At 46.6% G+C, this 21,619-nt stretch overlaps 1 protein-coding gene across 2 annotated transcripts in view; it reads right to left on the bottom strand.

Moving 5' to 3' along the window:
- The window catches only part of CRB2 (crumbs cell polarity complex component 2), a 67,127-nt gene extending 46,964 nt beyond the window's left edge, over positions 1-20,163 (bottom strand). For both annotated transcript variants that reach the window (XM_087879477.1, XM_060684079.2), the window contains exon 1: positions 19,924-20,163. In XM_087879477.1, coding sequence (XP_087735603.1) covers positions 19,924-19,972 — 49 coding nt within the window. In that variant the 5' untranslated portion in view covers positions 19,973-20,163. The remainder of the gene's footprint in view (positions 1-19,923) is intronic.
- Positions 20,164-21,619: the final 1,456 nt, after the last annotated feature.

The following is a 21,619-nucleotide window of genomic DNA, read 5'->3' on the forward strand; positions in this document are numbered from 1 at the left end:
CCGAAAAATATGGTATATCTATTTCTTTATCTATTTCTTAGAAACTAGGCAATGGAAGAAGGTAGAGGTGAGAGTATACTTAGATTGGACACCTGAACATATTTTCATCATCACCTGTTTCTGCTACCTTTGGCTTCTCCCTGACTTCCCTGACAGGTTGTTGTTTCGACTTCATTTTTTTCAAATTTTGCTTTTCTTAGCTGGGAAACATTTCCAGAATACTTTGCAAATCTCTGGTGTTTGTCCCGTCCCTTCCCTCGCCCCCCTTCCTGGGACCATTGGGGGAGGGGGAGAGGCTCTGGCTTTGCCTTCCCAGCACCCCTCTTTGTCCTGCCCTCACTGGCTTTTATTCTCCAATCTCCACTCAAGCGGAGAACGGGGGATGACCAAATGAGCCTGGTATGCGTGGAGCAATTAGAGTTTGCTGTTTTCCAGCAGGGCAGCCTCTCTGTTCCACTCCAGCAAGCTTTGTTTCTCTCTGCAAATGCTCCATCAGGCTGGGGCGCACAAGGTCCTTCCTTGCCTTGTAGACGCAGCTTGCGATGCTGGCAAGAAAAGCTGTCCATGGTAGTTATGACTCTCATGGAAACCAACATCTGGAACAGGTGCAGCTGGCACAGTAAGACCGCTGGCTCTTTCTGTCGACCATCTGAGGAAAGAGATGGACCTCCTTGGATGTTCTAGAAAGGGGACGGCTGGAGTAAAAGTCCACCCAGCTTCTTTCCATCCCTTCATCCATCCATCCCTCCATCCATCTAGCTGGCTCTTTCTGACCTCCTTGGACCTCCTTGGATGGTCTAGAAAGGGGATGGCTGGAGCAAAAGTCCACCCATCTTCTATCTTCCTTCCTTCCATCCATCCATCCAGCTGGCTCTTACTGTCAACCGTCTGATGAAAGAGATGGACCTCCTTGGATGGTCTAGAAAGGGGATGGCTGGAGCAAAAGTCCACCCATCTTCCATCTTCCTTCCTTCCATCCATCCATCCAGCTGGCTCTTACTGTCAACCATCTGATGAAAGAGATGGACCTCCTTGGATGATCTGGAAAGGGGATGGCTGGAGCAAAAGTTCACCCATCTTCCTTCCTTCCATCCATCCATCCAGCTGGCTCTTACTGTCAACCATCTGATGAAAGAGTTGGACCTCCTTGGATGTTCTAGATAGGAGATGGCTGGAGCAAAAGTCCACCCATCTCCTTTCCATGCCTCCATCTCTCCATCTAGCTGGCTGTTACTGTTGACCATCTAAGGAAAGAGATGGACCTCCTTGAAAGTTCTAGATAGGAGATGGCTGGAGCAAAAATCCACCCATCTTCTTTCCATCCCTTCATCCATCCATCCCTCCATCCATCTAGCTGGCTCTTTTGGACCTCCTTGGACCTCCTTAGATGGTCTAGAAAGGGGATGGCTGGAGCAAAAGTCCACCCATCTTCCATCTTCCTTCCTTCCTTCCATCCATCCATCCATCCATCCATCCATCTAGCTCGCTCTTACTGTCAACCATCTGATGAAAGAGATGGACCTCCTTGGATGTTCTAGATAGGAGATGGCTGGAGCAAAAGTCCACCCATCTCCTTTCCATGCCTCCATCTCTCCATCTAGCTGGCTGTTACTGTTGACCATGTGAGGAAAGAGATGGACCTCCTTGAAAGTTCTAGATAGGAGATGGCTGGAGCAAAAATCCACCCATCTTCTTTCCATCCCTTCATCCATCCATCCCTCCATCCATCTAGCTGGCTCTTTTGGACCTCCTTGGACCTCCTTGGATGGTCTAGAAAGGGGATGGCTGGAGCAAAAGTCCACCCATCTTCCATCTTCCTTCCTTCCATCCATCCATCCATCCATCCATCCATCCATCTAGCTCGCTCTTACTGTCAACCATCTGATGAAAGAGATGGACCTCCTTGGATGTTCTAGATAGGAGATGGCTGGAGCAAAAGTCCACCCATCTCCTTTCCATGCTTCCCTCCCTCCATCTAGCTGGCTCTTACTGTTGAGCATCTGATGAAAGAGATGGACCTCCTCGGATGTTCTAGAGAGGAGATGGGTGTCATATTTGTATTTATTTTTCAGCTTCAAATTTAGTGTGCTGCTGGAGAAGACAAAGCCAAAATACCAGCATTGGGTCGTTTATTGCTGAACCAATTTTTCTTCTTTTCCTCAAGAATGGAAGTTTATCAACTTGGTGGGTTTTCCTTTTATTTTGAGCATTGCTGGAAAGTCGTTTTTATTGCTTTTACTCTCCTTTCCTGGTCATGCCTGAGCTTCAGCCTACAGATATCACAATTAGATCACTTTTAACATTACAGCAGTGGCTGAAATTGTGGAAACCTTTTGGGAAAAGTGTATTTTTGAGGTTTGATGGCTAATAACACCACCTTTTATTTATTTTTATTTGCATTTGCATTTCAAGATAATCCTAATCCACTGGTGGAATGGCCTGGGAATAGCCCAGACCTTCACCCAATTGAAAATCTATGGATTTTCCGACTAAAGAAACTGGTTTAGTCAGACGCGACCCAGCCATAAAACCCAGTTAATAGAAGCCATCATGCAATCTTGGCTTCACATGATAACAGCTGCAGAACTCAAAGACTTGGTTCACTCCATGGGAAGACGTTGTAAGGCCGTCATTCGTGCTAAAGGTTACCCAACGAAGTATTCACTGACATGGTATATCATTTTTGTATATCTCGTTTTTTCTACGGTGATCATTTTTGCATATCTGGTTTTTTTACATGTTTCGCTTTTCTTCTTTATCCTGTAACGGCTCTTCTAATAGCAAATCCTTCCTAAAAGTGATTGCATTACATTCTTGATTCAATTATCTTTCTGTTGATATATAATTTTATGGAACTCCTTCCCCCCAAAAAAGTGGTGTTATTACTTAGTTTTAGAAAATACAACTTCTCCCAAAAGGTTTCCACAATTTTGGCCACTGTGTTTTAAGTTTCATTAAAAATAAATCAACGTTCGACTTCTCAGATCCTCCGAAGGATCCTCTCATTTGATCCGCTCATTTGATGCAAGCCCCAGCTGCTGCAACGCAGAGCTTCTGACCTTCCACCCCAACTCTAGGCAAATGGCACCTTAAGATGTCATTGTAACATTAACCATAAACCCCGTACCTGTTTCCTTACATCCCTTTAGACAGCCTGCAGATAAGCTGACCTCTTATCTGCACTTAAAATTCCAGGAGGAGATGACAAGCAAAGGGGTTATCAGCCTTCTTCCTATTTTTACATCTTCCCTTCAAGCTGGAGCTAAACACACACACACAAAAATCAGACACATCTGAAGATCAGAGTAAGGATTGGAGACCAAGAGAAGATCCATCTCTTCTGGTTTTGGAAGTTTCATTCTTGGGTGCTCAGCGTTTAATTCTCCGCAACGATGTTGACTTTGAGGACCAGAAGAAAGGGCCGACCGTGGAAAAGGAATTCTGATGTATTAGCTCCAATACTCAGCGTTGTAAGGGCCTGGTGTCTCAGCAGACTGATAGCATTGTGATTAACACCAGCTGTCTGCAATTACTGTAAGTTCGAATCTCACCAGGCTCAAGGTTGACTCAGCCTTCCATCCTTTCTAAGGAGGATGGAAAATGAGGACCCAGTTTGTGGGGGCAATAAGCTGACTTTGTATAAATATACAAAAGTATGAAGGCTATTGCTTAATGCATTGTAAACCGCCCTGAGTCTCCGGAGAAGGGCGGCATATAAATCAAATAAAAAAAAATTGTAGGTCTTTGGGAGAAAGCAGCTGAGGAGACCACCACACGAGTTGTAAACCTCACATTTAGCTCAAACTCAGCTTCATTACGATAATCCTGGTCAAGTCAGATCAGTTGCTAAAAATGGTACAGCTTTGCATCTTCTTAGATCTCCTCTCCAAGAGCTGGAAGGGACCTTGGAGGTCTTCTAGTCCAACCCCCTACTCAGGCAGGAGACTCTATACCATTTCAGACAGGTGACTGCCCAGTCTCCTCTTAAAATCCTCCAGTGATGCAGCACCCATGATTTCTGGTGGCAAGCTGTTCCACTGGTTAATTGTCCTCACTGTTAGGAAGTTTCTCCTTAATTCCAGGTTGCTTCTCTCCTCAGTTAGTTTCCATCCATTGTTTCTTGTGTTTTGTAGAATAATTTGACCCCCCCCCCCCCGCTTCTTCTTTGTGGCAGCCCCTGGAATACTGGAATATTGCTATCATGTCCCCCCCCAAATTCTTCTTTTCTCTAGATTAGCCAAACCCAAATCCTGCAGCTGTTATTCGCATGTTTTAGTCCCCAGGCTAAATCATCTTAGTTGCTTTTCTTTGCACTTTTTTTTCCAAAGTCTCAACATCTTTTTTTCTAATGTGGGTGACCAAAACTGGATATAATATTCCAGGGGAGGTTTTTATAAAGCGGTACTAATATTTTAGTGATTGCAACTAAAAGGAGCCTGAGTGGCGTAGGAGGCTAATGCCTCCTACTAAGGCAGCATTTAACATCCAGCTGCCTGCAATTACTGCAAGTTCAAATCTCCCGAGGCTCAAGGTTGACTCAGCCTTCCATCCTGACTTTGTATAAAATATACAAAAGTATGAAGGCTATTGCTTAACGCATTGTAAGCCGCCCTGAGTCTCTGGAGAAGGGTGGCATATAAAAATAATTAATTAATTAATTAATTAATTAATTAAAGTTGTGGTTTCACGTGAAGATGTTTTCTCCAGGGACTCATATGGAGAAGGGTGCCTCATATTCTGAAGTTCTTCACTAAAACAAGAGCCTTGGTGGAGCAGCGGACTAAAACGCTGTTAAATAGCACTTAGCTGCCAACTGCCTGCAATTACTGCAAGTTCGAATCTCACCAGGCTCAAGGTTAACTCAGCCTTCCATCCTTCCGAGGTAGGTAAAATGAGGACCCGGATTGTGGAGGCAATAAACTGACTTTGTATAAAAAAAGAACACCGCTTAGGGGGGGCCGAAAGCCCTACTAAGCAGATATATACAAAAGTATGAAGGCTATTGCTTAGCGCATTGTAAGCCGCCCTGAGTCTCCGGAGAAGGGCGTCATATAAATCGAACCAATGAACAATATAATTGAACCAATAAATTCTCTTTTTTTCCCCCTTCATGCTTTGGAAGAATAAACTAAGATATTAAGTCCTGGATCTGAAGTCTTTTGCCTTCATGATCTTTTCGTATCAGTAGTGAAATCCAAAATTTTTTTACTACCGGTTCTGTGGGCATGGCTTAGTGGGCATGGCAGGGGAAGGATACTGCAAAATCCCCATTCCCACCCCTCTCTGGGGCCAGCCAGAGGTGGTATTTGCCGGTTCTCCGAACTACTCAAAATTTCCACTACCGGTTCTGCAGAACCTGTCAGAACCTGCTGGATTTCACCCCTGCTTTTTTTTTTTTTTTTAATTAGATTTATATGCCGCCCTTCTCCGAAGACTCAGGGCGGCTTACAATGTGCTCAGCAATAGCCTTCATCCTTTTGTATGTTTTATACAAAGTCAGCTTATTGCCCCCACAAACTGGGTCCTCATTTCACCTACCTTAGAAAGGATGGAAGGCTGAGTCAACCTTGAGCCTGGGCGGGATTCAAACCCTGCAGTAATTGCAGGCAGCTGGTCTTAATAAGCTTAATAACAGGGTGCCTTAAACCCCTGTACTACCAAGGCTCTTTGTATCCATCTCTGCAATGGTGGACTTTGCGCTGGACTTTCTCCTGTGCCTGAGATCCCTGCTGATTTGTCTAGCACTTTCCTCTTCAGACATGACCGGGAGAAGCTCCTTGGCCTTCTAAGCAACCTACAGACTCAAGCGGGCGGCTCTCAAAAAGGTGATGAGAACCGTTAGGTTGCCGTGGTAATGAGAAGGAGTGTGACCTCTGCTGCTCTCAGCTCCCCTGGTTTCTTGTTGTTGTTGGTTGCGAAGTCGTGTCCGACCCATCACGACAATGTTCCTCCAGGCCTTTCGGTCCTCTACCATCCCCCGGAGTCCATTTAAACTAGATCAGGGGTCAGCAACCTGCGGCTCTGGAGCCGCATGTGGCTCTTTCATCCCTCTACTGCGGCTCCCTGTCGTTCAAAGTATGCGTCACAACCACCAATGTGCAACACACACTGGCACGTGATTTATTGAGCTTTTCGACTCTCGGTAGGCCAACCATGGATAAATCCAAGAAAAGAAAAGTTTCAGAAGAAAACAGAACGTTTAATTCAACTACAGATGCTAGTTTTGTGGCCGCTCAGGAAATTTTCAGGCACGGGAAGGGTTTTGTGGCTCCCGGTGTTTTCTTTTCCATGGGAAATGGGTCCAAATGGTTTTTTGAGTGTTTAAGGTTGCCGATCCCTGAGCTAGATGAAAGGCAGGTCTAGATGAATTACAAGTTGGAATTAAGATTGCCGGGAGAAATATCAACAACCTCAGATATGCAGATGATGCCACCCTAATGGCAGAAAGCGAAGGGGAACTAAAGAGCCTCTTGATGTGGGCGAAGGAGGAGAGTGCAATAGTTGGCTTGAAACTCAACATTAAGAAAACTAAGATCATGGCATCTGGCCCTCTCAATTCCTGGCAAATAGATGGGGAAGAAATGGAGGTAGTGACAGATTTTATCTTCCTGGGCTCCAAGATCACCGCAGATGGGGACTGCAGCCAAGAAATTAAAAGACGCTTGCTCCTGGGGAGGAAAGCTATAGCAAAGTTAGACAGCATACTAAAAAGCAGAGACATCACCCTGCCAACAAAAGTCCAGGCTAAGGTTTTCTCAGTTGCAATGTATGGTTGTGAAAGTTGGGCCATGAGGAAGGCTGAGCACCAAAAAATGGAGGCCTTTGAACGATGGTGCTGGAGAAGACTCCTGCGAGTCCCTTGGACTGCAAGGTGATCCAACCTATCAGTCCTAGAGGAGATCAACCCTGACTGCTCTTTAGAAGGCCAGATCCTGAAGAGGAAACTCAAATCCTTTGGCCACCTTAATGAGAAGGAAGGACTCCCTGGAGAAGAGCCTAATGCTGGGAACGATGGAGGGCAAAAGAAGAAGGGGACGGCAGAGAACGAGGTGGCTGGATGGAGTCACTGAAGCAGTCGGCCATGAGCTTAAATGGTCTCCGGGGGATGGTAGAGGACAGGAAGGCCTGGAGAAACGTTGTCCATGGGGTCACGATGGAATGGACACAACTTTGCAACTAACAACAACAATAGATATATGATAGATAGATAGATAGATAGATAGATAGATAGATAGATAGATAGATAGATAGATAGATAGATAGATAGATAGATCCAAGGGACTTCTGCGAGTCCTTTGGACTGCAAGGTGATCCAACTGATCAGTCTTATAGGAGATCAACCCTGACTGCTCTTTAGAAGGCCAGATCCTGAAGAGGAAACTCAAATCCTTTGGCCACCTTAATGAGAAGGAAGGACTCCCTGGAGAAGAGCCTAATGCTGGGAACGATGGAGGGCCAAAGAAGAAGGGGACGGCAGAGAACGAGGTGGCTGGATGGAGTCACTGAAGCAGTCGGCCATGAGCTTAAATGGTCTCCGTGGGATGGCAGAGGACAGGAAGGCCTGGAGAAACGTTGTCCATGGGGTCACGATGGGATGGACACAACTTTGCAACTAACAACAACAATAGATAGATGATAGATTGATTGATTGATTGATAGATAGATAGATAGATAGATAGATAGATAGATAGATAGATAGATAGATCCAAGGGACTTCCTTTGGACTGCAAGGTGATCCAACTGATCAGTCCTAGAGAAGATCAACCCTGACTGCTCCTTAGAAGGCCAGATCCTGAAGGTGAAACTCAAATACTTTGGCCACCTAATGAGAAGGAAGGACTCCCTGGAGAAGAGCCTAATGCTGGGAACGATGGAGGGCAAAAGAAGAAGAAGGGGACGGCAGAGAACGAGGTGGCTGGATGGAGTCACTGAAGCAGTCGGCGTGAGCTTCAATGGACTCCAGAGGATGGTAGAGGACAGGAAGGCCTGGAGGAACATTGTCCATGGGGTCGCAATGCGTCAGACATGACTTCACAACTAACAACGATGAAGTGAATCCCTGAACTGTCATTTTAAGTTCTCCCTGATATCGTTGAACAGAATCAGGGAGAAACTGGCAGATGTCAATCTTCACTTTCCCCACTTTGCCTTTTCAAAAATTCAGTTCCTGAAATGTATGCCTTGACTATCGAACGGGAAGCTCTCTTCATGCATGGACAGCCCACCAGGTTTGCAGTTAAACGCTCATCCACTGTTCTCCTCAGCTTTGGAGATGAAACTGCTCCTGTTCTCGGGTTTCGAGAAACAGGCAATGCTAAACCCATCAATCTCTCACACTTTTATGGCCTTCTTTCCCTCAACCCGCCCGGCAATCTCTTTGATCTTCCACTTCTCATTGTGGTCCTCCTCCTTAGATCAGAACCTTCCTTTTATAAACACCCTTCTGCTGTGACCTTCATGTCCTAACCCCATCCCCCCGTCTCCTCTGATCTCCCAAACACAACTGCACATCAAACAAACACTGTGAATGAGGTTTTGTGTGTGTTCTTAGTTAGCCATCTTGGCTCTCCGGCTTGAATTCTAAATCCAATCTAAATATTGTTGCCCGCTTTCACCGGCAAATCATATCAGCCACTGAGGAAGGTGGTGACTGACCCTTGCCTGAGCCACACTTGGGGTGTCTGGAGTGATAGGTGTGCTAGGTAGGTAGGGGTACATTTTTGAGAGCAGGCAGCAGAATTTCATTTTTTTAAAAAATGTGTGCCGGTTTGCCCACAGTTTAAAAAAAAATGACAATGAAGGTTATTTTATGGTATCTTATGAAGAGGTGTGGCGGAGGGCAGGGCAAGAGCCAGATCCATCCCTAGCTTGAATTGAGAAGAGGGGAGGGGAAGAGAACGGAATGGAACGGAACAGAATAGAATAAGGACTGGACTGGACTGGAGTAGACTAGACTAGACTAGACTAGACTAGACTAGACTAGAATAGAATAGAATAGAATAGAATAGAATAGAATAGAATAGAATAAGGACTGGACTGGACTGGACTGGACTGGACTGGATGAATAGGATAGAATAAGGACTGGACTGGATGAATAGAATAAGGACTGGACTGGACTGGACTGGACGAGAGGAGAGGAACAGAATAGAATAAGGACTGGACTGGACTGGACTGGACTGGACTAGAATAGAATAGAATAGAATAGAATAGAATAGAATAGAATAGAATAAAATAGAATAGAATAGAATAGAATAGAATAGAATAGAATAAGGACTGGACTGGATGAATAGAATAAGGACTGGACTGGACTGGACTGGAGGAGAGGAGAGGAGAGGAGAATGAAATAATGACTAGGATGGGATGGAATGGAATGGAGAAGAGAGAGAAGAGAAGAGAAGAGAAGAGAAGAGAAGAGAAGAGAAGAGAAGAGAAGAGAAGAGAAGAGAAGAGAAGAGAAGAGAGAATTCTTTATTGGCCAAGCGATATTGGATACACAAGGAATTCGTCTCCGGCGTAGAAGCTCTCAGTGTACATACAAGCAACAAGTGATAAATCATAGTCCTCATGACAAAGTACAATCATCATAAATCATAAGATACAACACTCAGTGACAGGATACGACACTGAGCAATCAACATAAATCATGAGCTACAAACAGCAAAGTTACAGTCATAAGATGCTAAAGGAATAGGTGATAGGAAAGCTGGGAAGGATAATACTGAAGTAATACAGGCGTACTAGGTGGCTTGAAATGATGGTGGCTGGTTGCACCAAACTCCTGAAAAGCATGCTGTGAGTATATTTTCCACCCAGTCTGAATTTAAACATCAACATGTTTAAACAAAAAATGTTTAAAGGTAAATCAGCTAGATGCTGGAAATGTCATCATAATACCAGGAACATATTATCATATGTGGTGGACATGTCCAGAAGCAAAAAACCTATTGGATTAAAGTTAAAATGTGGTTGGAAGAAATGATACAACAACATATAGATTTAAAACCTGAACTGTTCCTATTGGGTATCCTACCAGAGAAATTTAATAAAGAATATATATATATGATTATTCATATAATAACTGCAGGAGGATAGTATTTGCGCAAAGATGGAAAGCAGAGAAAATCCCTACAGAGGGTGAAGTAGTTAAGAAAATATTGGATTGTGCAGAAATGAATAGATTGACTTCAACAATTAAAGAGAGGAATCTGAATATTTTAAGATATGGAGACAATTTTACTATTGGTTGGAGGAGAAATATATATATAGGGTAATGTTGTAATGAAACATAGGAGGAAGAAAAAGGAGAGAGAAGATAAATGTATTAATAGCAAAGTAAGAAATGTGGGAGAAATGTTACAATAAATGTAATGATGATATTAGGAAATGATTAACATTGGAGAACAAGAAGAAGACACAAAACATGTACTCAGATGAAGCACTGAACGATTGATTATGTATTGTATGTTTGTTTGTTTATAAAATTCAAAAAAAAAAAACCCATGGTCTATTTTGAAACTGATCTTAGAAGGTTTCAATGGGGGTATCCTGGAAACAAATTATAGGTTTGGGTTCTTTTGAAAGATGGGGGGATGGGGGGGTGAGTGTTTCTCTGCAGCCACAATGATTTGTGTTCTTCTCTCTTGTGCTGTGAAAGACACACCAAAGCTCCTCTGTTGTAAGAAAGGAGGTTAAGGGCCTTCCACAGTGGTGAAATTCAATTTTTTTTTACTACCAGTTCGGTGGGCGAGGCTTGGTGGGTATGGTGTGGCTTGGTGGGTGTGGCAGGGGAAGGATACTGCAAAATCTCCATTCCCACCCCACTCCAGGGGGAAGGATATTGCAAAATCCCCGTTCCCATCGCACTCCTGGGGGAAGGATATTGCAAAATCCCCATTCCCATCGCACTCCTGGGGGAAGGAAATTGCAAAATCTCCATTCCCACCCCACTCCAGGGAAATGATATTGCAAAATCCTCATTCCCACCCCACCCCAGGGGGAAAGATATTGCAAAATCTCCATTCCCACCCCACTCCAGGGGGAAGGTTATTGCAAAATCCCCATTCCCATTGCACTCCTGGGGGAAGGATATTGCAAAATCCCCATTCCCATCGCACTCCTGGGGGAAGGATATTGTAAAATATTCCACCCCGCTCCAGGGGAAGGATACTGCAAAATCTCCATTCCCTCTCCACTCCAGGGGGAAGGATATTGCAAAATCCCCATTCCCACCCCACTCCAGGGGGAAGGATACTGCAAAATCTCCATTCCCTCTCCACTCCAGGGGGAAGGATATTGCAAAATCCCCATTCCCTCTCCACTCCAGGAGGAAGGATATTGCAAAATATCCCCCTTCCCCCCTTCCCCCTTCCCCCCCCTTGGACTGTGGTCGACCTGGAACTTGACTTCATCCTCTGTTGTGAGGGGACAGTGGACCGGTCCTGTTGAAAATGTTTTTGAGACTCCCATTCCATGTCTCTCCCCTGGACCTTCTATATGGACCCCTAGGATATGGTTGCTCCCATCCTCTGTGGTCAAGATGTATTCCGCAGCGGAGCTTCTTGGTCTGCGAGACTCCCCCCTCTCGCAGGCTTGGCCCTCCACTCTATCGAGGGCCTACCTCGATGACGGGCTTTGGAACCCCGAGAGGTGGCATGCCGCAAAGAGGGGGTTGTGGGGTTTTTTAAAATTGTCTTTTTGTAATCTTTTAAGGGGCTTAGGGCGGGGGGTGGGGAGGGAGGGGCATAGGTCAGGCCCGTTACAGGGGCATGGAACGGAAGGCGGGGAGCGGGGTGTGGAGGAGCTCAGTGTGGATAGGGTGGAGGGCAGTTCTATCAGGACCGTGGTTGGGAGGGGCAGATATGGCGGGAGTAGGGGGCCACATCAGGTGGTGGGGGCACGCACCCGCTATCTCCAAGCGGTGGCATGCCTCGGCCCCCATGACTCTTCTCGTTTCCCCGGCTGTCCAGAGTCTCAGAGCCCAGGCCTTAGACTGATGTTGTGCAACGCCAGGTCCGTGGTTAATAAGGCCCCCCTCATTTGTGAGCTAATACAGGAGGGGGGTGCGGACCTGGCAGGTATTACGGAGACCTGGTTGGGCCAAGAGGGGGGGGTCCCCCTCGTAGAGATGTGCCCACCAGGTTTCCGCGCATTCCATCAGCCAAGGGCCCAGGGCAGGGGTGGGGGGGTGGCGGTCGTTATAAAGGAAGGTCTTGATCCGAGGGAGGCCACTGTACCTCAGATAGCCGGATGTGAGTCTCTCCTGGTGAAGTGGGGCCATGGGATGCAGGTGGGCCTGCTGATCGCGTACCTGGCTCCCTGCCACGTGACAGCGGCCCTGCCCGAGCTTCTCAACGTTATTGCCGGGGTGGCGGTTGATACCCCCAGACTTTTGGTCATGGGGGATTTCAACCTGCCATCTACCGGTGGGGCGTCTGGGATGGCTCGGGAGTTTATGGCTTCCATGACAGCCATGGACCTGACACAATTAATTCATGGCCCCACTCACGCGGGAGGACACACTCTGGACTTGGTTTTTATCTCTGGTCAGTGGCGGAGTGGTCTGGATATAGGGGATATAGTTATTGAACCCCTGTCATGGTCGGACCATTCTCTCCTGAGACTGGACCTTTCGACCGCTGCACCCCACTGCAGGGAGGCGGAACCGACCAGGTGGTTCCGCCCCAGGCGCCTGATGGATCCTGATAGGTTCCAGAGGGAGCTTGGGCCAGTTCCTGAAACTCTGGCACACGACTCGGCTGAAGATCTGGTGGCTGCCTGGGATAGGACAGCCGCCGGTGCTCTGGACCGAGTCGTGCCTTTGCGGCCTCTGACCCGACGCCGAACCTGCCCGGCTCCTTGGTTTTCCGAGGAGCTGAGGGAGATGAAGCGCCGGAAAAGATGCCTAGAGAGTGGTTGGAGGGCGAGTCGCTCCGAATCCGACCGAACACTAGTTAGGTCTCATATTAAGACCTATCTAGTGGCGATAAAAGCGGCAAAGCGTAACCACTTTTCCGCTCTTATTGCATCGGCAGATAACCGCCCAGCCGCCTTGTTTAGGGTGACCCGCTCCCTCCTACATCAGGGAGCACGGGAGGACCCCTTGCAAGGGCAGGCTGAGGATTTTGCACAGTATCTGCACGATAAAATCGCTCAGATTCGGGAAGGCTTGGACTCTGACTGGGTAGATCCCGGCGGGGTGACTGAGGCTGGTCTTGAGAATGTTACCTGGGATGAGTTCGACCCTGTGACTCCTGAGGACGTGGACAGGATCCTGGGGAGATTAAACGCAACCACATGTTTATTGGACCCGTGCCCCTCCTGGCTGGTACTGGCCACCCGGGAGGTAACACGAGGCTGGCTCCAGAGGATCATAAATGCTTCTCTGAGAGAGGGTTTCTTGCCTCCCGCCTTGAAAGAGGCGGTGGTGAGGCCCCTCCTCAAGAAGCCTTCTCTGGACCCGGCCGTTTTGGCAAACTATCGTCCGGTCTCCAACCTTCGCTTTGTTGCGAAGGTTGTGGAGAGTGTGGTTGCGCGCCAGCTCCCACAGTTCCTGGATGAAACCGTCTATCTAGATCCGTGCCAGTCCGGCTTCAGGCCTGGGTACAGCACGGAGACGGCATTGGTCGCATTGGTGGATGATCTCTGGAGGGCTCGGGACAGGGGTTGTTCCTCTGTTCTGGTCCTGTTAGACCTCTCAGCGGCTTTTGATACCATCGACCATGGTATCATGCTGCGCCGGCTGGAGGGACTGGGGGTGGGAGGCACCGTGTTGCGGTGGTTCTCCTCCTATCTCTCTGACCGGTCGCAGTCTGTGTTGGCAGGGGGGCAGAGGTCGACTTCGAGGCGCCTTGCTTGCGGGGTGCCGCAAGGGTCGGTCCTCTCGCCGCTCCTGTTCAACATTTATGTGAAGCCGCTGGGTGAGATCATCCGTGGTTTTGGGGTGCGATGCCATCTGTACGCTGATGACACTCAGCTGTACATTTCCACCCCAGACCACCCCAATGATGCCCTCGAAGTGATGTCCCAGTGTCTGGAGGCCGTGTGGGTCTGGATGGGGAGGAACAGGCTTCGGCTCAACCCTTCCAAGACCGAGTGGCTGTGGATGCCGGCGTCCCGGTATAGCCAGCTGGTGCCATCGCTGGCTATTGGGGGCGAGTTACTGACCCCCACAGAGGGGGCTCGCAACTTGGGCGTCCTCCTGGACACACGGCTGTCTTTAGAAGAGCATATGACGGCCGTGGCCAGGGGGGCTTTTTATCAGGTTCGCCTGATACGCCAGTTGCGCCCCTTTCTGGATCGGGACTCCTTGTGCACAGTCACTCATGCCTTGGTTACGTCACGCCTGGACTACTGTAACGCTCTCTACATGGGGCTCCCCCTGAGGAGCACCCGGAGGCTCCAGCTGGTGCAGAATGCGGCTGCGCGGGTGATTATGGGAGCGACGTGGCGCTCCCACGTAACACCTCTCCTGCGCGAGCTGCATTGGCTCCCGGTGGTCTTCCGGGTGCGCTTTAAGGTGTTGGTTCTCATCTTTAAAGCGCTCCATGGCTTAGGGCCAGGGTATTTGCGAGACTGCCTGCTGCTACCGATAACCTCCCACCGGCCAATACGCTCTCACAGAGAGGGCCTCCTCGGGGTGCCGTCGGTCAGGCAATGTCGGCTGGCGGCCCCCAGGGGGCGAGCCTTCTCTGTGGGGGCACCCGCCCTGTGGAATGAGCTGCCTCCTGGAATACGATTGATCCCGGACCTCCGGACCTTCCGTAAAGCCCTGAAGACGTTTTTATTTCATCAAGCCGGCCTAGCCTAAATGGTTTTTAATTGGGATTTTAAATTTTATGGATTTGGGGTTTTAAATTTGGGTAGCCGATGATTTAATTCTTTTAATTATCTTAACTTTTGCATTTGTATGTTTTTTTAATTTTGGCTGTTCACCGCCCTGAGTCCCTTCCGGGAGAAGGGCGGTATACAAATTAAATTAATAAATAAATAAATAAATAAATAAAATCCCCATTCCCTCTCCACTCCAGGGGGAAGGATACTGCAAAATCTCCATTTCCCGCCCCACTCCAGGAGGAAGGATATTGCAAAATCCCCATTCCCTCCCCACTCCTGGGGGAAGGATATTGCAAAATCTCCATTCCCTCTCCACTCCAGGGGGAAGGATATTGCAAAATCCCCATTCCCACCCCACTCCAGGGGGAAGGATACTGCAAAATCTCCATTCTAACCCCACTCCTGGGGGAAGGATATTGCAAAATCCCCATTCCCACCCCACTCCAGGGGGAAGGATACTGCAAAATCTCCATTCTAACCCCACTCCTGGGGGAAGGATATTGCAAAATCCCCAATTCCTCTCCACTCCAGGGGGAAGGATATTGCAAAATCTCCATTCCCACCCCACTCCAGGAGGAATGATATTGCAAAATCCTCATTCCCACCCCACTCCAGGCGGGAAAGATATTGCAAAATCTCCATTCCCACCCCTCTCTGGGGCCAGCCAGAGGTGGTATTTGCTGGTTCTCCAAACTGTTCAAAATTTCCTCGACCGGTTCTCCAGAACCTTCTCAGAAGCTGCTGGATTTCACCCCTGGCCTTCCAACCTTCTCTATTGAGAATGGGAGAATGCCAGGCCACAGGACCTCCCAAATTGTCCTCCTCCTGGCAGGAATAGCCAACAATACCAAAGATGATAGGCTCAAGGTCCAGATGGATCTTGAGAGACTTGAACACTGGGCCCTAACTAACAAAATGAAATTCAATGTAGAGTAAAGTAAATTCCTACACTTAGGTAAGAAAAACCAAAAGTACACATATAGACTGGGGGAAACCAGGCTTAATAGCAGTAACTCTGAGAGGGATCTTGGAGTCTTAGTGGACAACCAGTTAAATATGAGCCAGCTGTGTGCAGCAGCAGCCAAAAAAGCCAATGTGATCCTAAATTGAATGAACAGAGAGATACAATCAAGATCAAGGGAGGTACTAATACCACTCTATAAAGCCTTACACTTGGAATATTGCATCCAGTTTTGGTCACCACACTATAAAAAAGATGTTGAGACTCTAGAAAGAGTGCAGAGAAGAACAACCAAGATGATTAGAGGACTGGAGGCTAAAACATATGAAGAACTGTTGCAGGAACTGGGCATGGCTAGCCTAGTGAAGAGAAGGACCAGGGGAGACATGATAGCCGTCTTCCAATATTTGAGAGGCTGCCAGAGAGAGGAGAGGGTCAAACTATTCTCCAAAGCACCTGAAGGCCAGACAAGGAATAATGGATGGAAACTGATCAAGGAGAGATTCAACCTGGAAATAAGGAGAAATAAGGAGAAGAACAATCAACCCATGGAACAGAAGTTGCCTTCAGAAGTTGTGGGAGCTTCATCCCTGGATGCTTTCAAGAAGAGACCGGACTGGCATCTGTCAAAAATGGTGTAGGGTCTCCTGCTTGGACAGGCGTGGGATGGGGGTTGGACTAGATGACCTGCAAGGTCCCTTCCAACTCTGTTAATCCTCATGATGGCCTTGCAAAGACATCTACCTGAGCCTTTGCTGGAGCAACGTTTTCGTTGCTGCTTCTCAAACATCACCCAGAAGAGAAATGGGAATGCGTTCCTCTGTATGTCTCCATCATCATCTTCATCACCCTGGGCCAGGTGACTCATCCTGAAGCCCACCCTTGCAAACAAGTCCATGGAGATGTTTGGTGGCCCCAAGAGACACACAACGATCCACGTCATTTATCTTATGTCACTTTGGGGCCGCTGGCGTCACCCAACAGACTTAACCTGGTTATTGAAATAGATCCGTCCTCTAAAACCATAAATAGGTTGAGTTTCGCCGAATATGACCCTAAGCCTTCCGGGACATGGACCTAAGCCCAAGTTAAACCTTGACAAGCTGAACAGGTTTGTGTAAAAAGAACTCTAAGCTGCTTGGCTACTATACCTATCGGGACAAAAACGGGGTGCAGAGGCCGAGCCTTTGTCCGGGCATCTCCGGGTTTTAAACAATCCATAAAATAATCAGTGGAGCAACCAGAAAAGTTCAAGAGTTCTTCGGAAAGCTACACACATTTGTTTCCATAAAGAATATAAAGTTTACATAAAGTTCAAAACATCCTAAAGATCCATCTCATCTTGGGCACCCTTTTTTTTTTTTTTTTGAACTATTACCATCTGGCAGACGGTACCGGATAAATAAAAACAAGGACCAATAGGCTGAAAAACAGCTTCTATCCCATATTGAATTCTACGGTGTATAGTGCAGTTTTCAATTTCAACTCTATAAGAATGTAAAGGATGTACGTCTGTGTTTTTTTTTAAAAAATGGTTATAATGTACACTGAAGCCGGCATTTAATTTCGTTGCAGGCATTAATATAAACAGGCGTTGTATATATTGAAAATACTTTATTGCATATATAGAGTGAGGTTGGATAGATTTGATTGGTTTATAAATTCAAAATAGGTCGTTCTGTCTCCCCCGGACTGTATTATGAATCTATTGTATAGGTTTACGCTAAATATGATAAGAGCCTGTAGTACAGTGGACTAAAGCACTGTTATTAACAGATTAACATCTGCTGCCTGCAATTACTGCAAATTCAAATCTCTCCAAGGCTCAAGGTTGACTCAGCCTTCCATCCTTTCTAAGGTAGGTAAAATGAGGACCCGGATTGTGGGGGCAATAAGCTGACTTTGTATAAATATACAACAGTATGAAGGCTATTGCTTAACACATTGTAAGCCGCCCTGAGTCTCCGGAGAAGGGCGACATATAAATCAAATTTTAAAAAAAAAGAAAAGAAAGAGAAAGAAAGAGAAAGAAGGAAGGAAGGAAGGAAGGAAGGAAGGAAGAAAGAAAGAAAGAAAGAAAGAAAGAAAGAAAGAAAGAAAGAAAGAAAGAAAGAAAGAAAGAAAAGCTGACTTTGTATAAATATACAAAAGTATGAAGGCTATTGCTTAACGCACTGTAAGCCGCCCTGAGTCTCCGGAGAAGGGCGGCATATAAATTAAATATCTATATATATATTAGTTTACTATTGTTTATATTCTTTTATGTTTTGTCTTTTGTTTTGTCTTGTTCCTTCTTCTGTTTTTTTTTTGTGTGTGTGTCTTCTTTTTAACTATAAATGTAAATAAAGACTATTTTTTTAAAAAAAAAATAATTTCGTTGCACCATGTGCAATGGCAATAAAGTAAACTAAGCTAAAACCAAACACCTGCCCATACGGGCAACTTATGAAGGTGTGATAATAAAGGCAATAAAATAATAAAAGATGCAATCATCAAGGAGCTCTCCAGCTATGGTTACAGTTTCAGAACCAAAAGGAAGAGCTCCCAAAAGGAGACCCCTTTGGATCACAGCCCACCCCCCACAACACGTGGGCCGAAGATGGTTTTCTAGTTTAAGGCATTATATATATATATATATATATATATTTGGGACTTCCAAGGATGATCCCAAAGTGACAATCTTAGAATAGCTGTGGGAGAGATAAGAGCTTAAAGGTTGATCTTTAAGAACGGGTGACTAATAAGTGACTCACTGCAGCTCCCATCCCGTCTTCAACCCACTTCGCTTTCTCCCTTCCGCAAAGTTGGAAAATAGCAGTTCCGATGATCACAGCGTTGTTATCATCGCGGAGTTGTCAAGTTGAAGAGCCAACTTTTCAATGGGCGACGGAGAGCCCTCCTTTCCTTGGCCCAAGAGGCCCGTTTCGTGAGAGATTTGGCAACTTGCGTGGAATGATGGGCCCCTTGCGTACTCACCAGTGAGAAAGCAGAAGGGGTACCTTCCCCTCTGCCATTGTGCCAAAGAATGATTGCCCCCCAACGATGCCAGGTCCATTCAGGAGGAAGCCTGCCCCTGCCTAAGCCGGCACAAAAGGCCTCCGTCCCTGCTTCCCAGGCAGGATCAGTAGCCATGGATACTAGACACAGGAGCTGCCCCTGCTGAGCCCCTCTGACCGGTGGAATGTCAGACAAAAGGAGGGGGTTCGGGAGAAAGAGGAGGGGGTTTCCCAAAGGGGGGAGTGGGAGGAGGAGGAGGAGAAGAAGAAGAAGAAGAGGAGGAGGAGGAGGAGGAGAAGAAGAAGAAGAAGAAGAAGAAGAAGAAGAAGAAGAAGAAGAAGAAGAAGAAGAAAAGGAGGAGAGGAAGGAAGGAAGGAAGGAAGGAAGGAAGGAAGGAAGGAAGGAAGGAAGGAAGGAAGGATTTTCTCCTTTCCAACTTGCTCTTTCCCTTCCAAATTATATTGTTGGAGAAGAGGAGGGGGTTTCCCAGAGGGAGGAGAGGAGGAGGAGGAGAAGAAGAGGAGGAGGAGGTGGAAGAGAAGGAGAAGGAGGAGAAGAAGAAGAAGGGAAGGGGAAGGGAGAGGAGGAGGAAAGAAGGAAGGAAGGAAGGAAGGAAGGATTTTCTCCTTTCCAACTTGTTCTTTCCTTTCCATCCTTGGAGAAGAGGAGGGGGTTTCCTAGGGAGGAGGAGGAGGAGGAAGAAGAAGGAGAAGGAGAAGAAGAAGGACAGACTTCCCTCCTTCCCAGCTTGTTCTCTCCCTTCCAGATTATATCCTTGGAGACGTCTGGAGCACAAAAGGAAACCCTTGGTAAACACCTGGGGATGAAGTTTCCCTCCCACGAGACCCCCACCTCACCCCACCCACCCGCCAGCTCTTCATTTCCACATTCTCTGCAAGAACTGCCCCCCTCCCTCCTTACTCCAGATCTAAAGAACTTCGAAATGATGAGCCTCGGTGTGCGTATCTGTGTGTGTAACCTGCAGGTGCCCCAAGAGTTTAGGACAACTTGCTAGACTTAAGATTTCAGTGATCTATCGGAAGCAGTTCACGATGCCTTCAACAGCCACACAAAAAGCAGTTTCGGATTTTGCTAGCTAGGAAACCCCCCGAGCAGTTTCGAGGTGCACTCACCCCAAAGCCAGAGAGCAGGAATCACCAGCAGGGCCACCCCAAAATCCATGCCAGGCTGAGAAGATCTCCAGGTTCCGTCCCCAACCGAAAGCAACTTCAAGGCGGGATCCTAGCCTCCCTTGCCCACTTCCACCAGCATCCCCAGTCCAGAAGACCACTCCAAGTCCTTGTAGGGGTCAGAGATGCTGAAACCATGCCTTGATCTAACAGGCTGGACAAACTCACCGTCCACTCGGTCCCGTGCCACAAGAAAAACGTGGCCTGGATCACCTGGACCGGAGGCAGCAGGAAGGGAGTCTTATGCCCAGCATGGCTTGGCAACATCACACTTGTAGAGTCATTAATCTCAGATAATAACAAAAGAAAAGAAAGGAAAGGGAAAGGAAGGGAAGGGAAGAGAAGAAAAAAGGAAAGGAAAGGAAAGGAAGAGAAGAGAAAAGAGAAGAGAAGAGAAGAGAAGAGAAGAGAAGAGAAGAGAAGAGAAGAAAGGGAAGGGAAGAGAAGAAAAGAAAGGGAAGGGAAGGGAAGAGAAGAGAAGAGAAGAAAGGTAAGGAAAGAGAAGAGAAGAGAGGGAAGGGAAGAGAAGAGAAGAAGAAAAGAAAGGGAAGGGAAGGGAAGAGAAGAGAAGAAGAGAAGAGAAGGAAGGGAAGAGAAGAGAAGAAAAGAAGAGAAGAGAAGAAGAGAAAAGAAGAAAAAAGAAAGGGAAGAGAAGAGAAGAGAAGAAGAAAAAAAGAAAAGAAAAGAAAAAAGAAAAGAAAAGAGAAAAGAAAACACAAAACACAACCGATTGGGCTTTTCTCAATGGTCTGAGAAGCAAAGAGAAAGAGGAGAGATTTTCAACGTTATATCTCTGAGCAAGGAAATGTTGGACAGATGTAATTTACCTGCAATAGCGGCCAAAATTGTGGAAAACTTTTGGGAAAAGTGTATTTACTAAAACTAGCTAATAACACCACTTTTTTTTATTTTTTTGGGAGTCGTACCATCCAATTATATATCAATGGAAAGATCATTGAATCAAGAATGTAATGCAATAACTTTTAGGAAGGATTTGCTATTAGAATAGCAGTTACAAAGAATTGACACCTTTTAGAGGAAGAAGACGAGGACGTGGTGGCTCAGTGGCTAAGATGCTGAGCTTGTCAATCGAAAGGTCGGCAGTTCAGCGGTTCGAATCCTGAGTGCCGCATAACGGGGTGCGCTCCCGGGACTTGTCCCAGCTTCTGCCAACCTAGCAGTTCGAAAGCAGGTAAAAAAAAATGCAAGTAGAAAAATAGGGACCCCCTTTGGTGGGAAGGGAAGAGCGTTCCGTGCGCCTTTGGCGTTGACTGAAAAGAAATGAATGATTGTAATGCTCCATAATTAACTGATTTTTATTCAGGTGTTGGATCCTATTATTTGGAATAGTTGATAATGACACATATTTGTGATTATAATAAGGGAATTTAAGGAAACATTAGGAATTACATTACGTGGCGAGATTTTAAATGGAAGGGGTTTAAATTGGAGATGAAAAGGGAAAAATCGAATTTTATTACGATCAGAGATTAGGATGAAGGGTAATATTGGCTTATAAACATTAGAGCGAACAAACACCACGGCCAAAATATAAATTGTATTGGAGATGACTAAAAATTGTTTAAATGTGTGAACCCGGCCAATACTCTGTTCAGAAAAAAATACATTGTGTGTTTGT

This window comes from Pantherophis guttatus, chromosome 16 (assembly GCF_059756535.1).
Source record: "Pantherophis guttatus breed Tessera chromosome 16, ASM5975653v1, whole genome shotgun sequence".
Lineage (NCBI taxonomy): Eukaryota > Metazoa > Chordata > Lepidosauria > Squamata > Colubridae > Pantherophis > Pantherophis guttatus.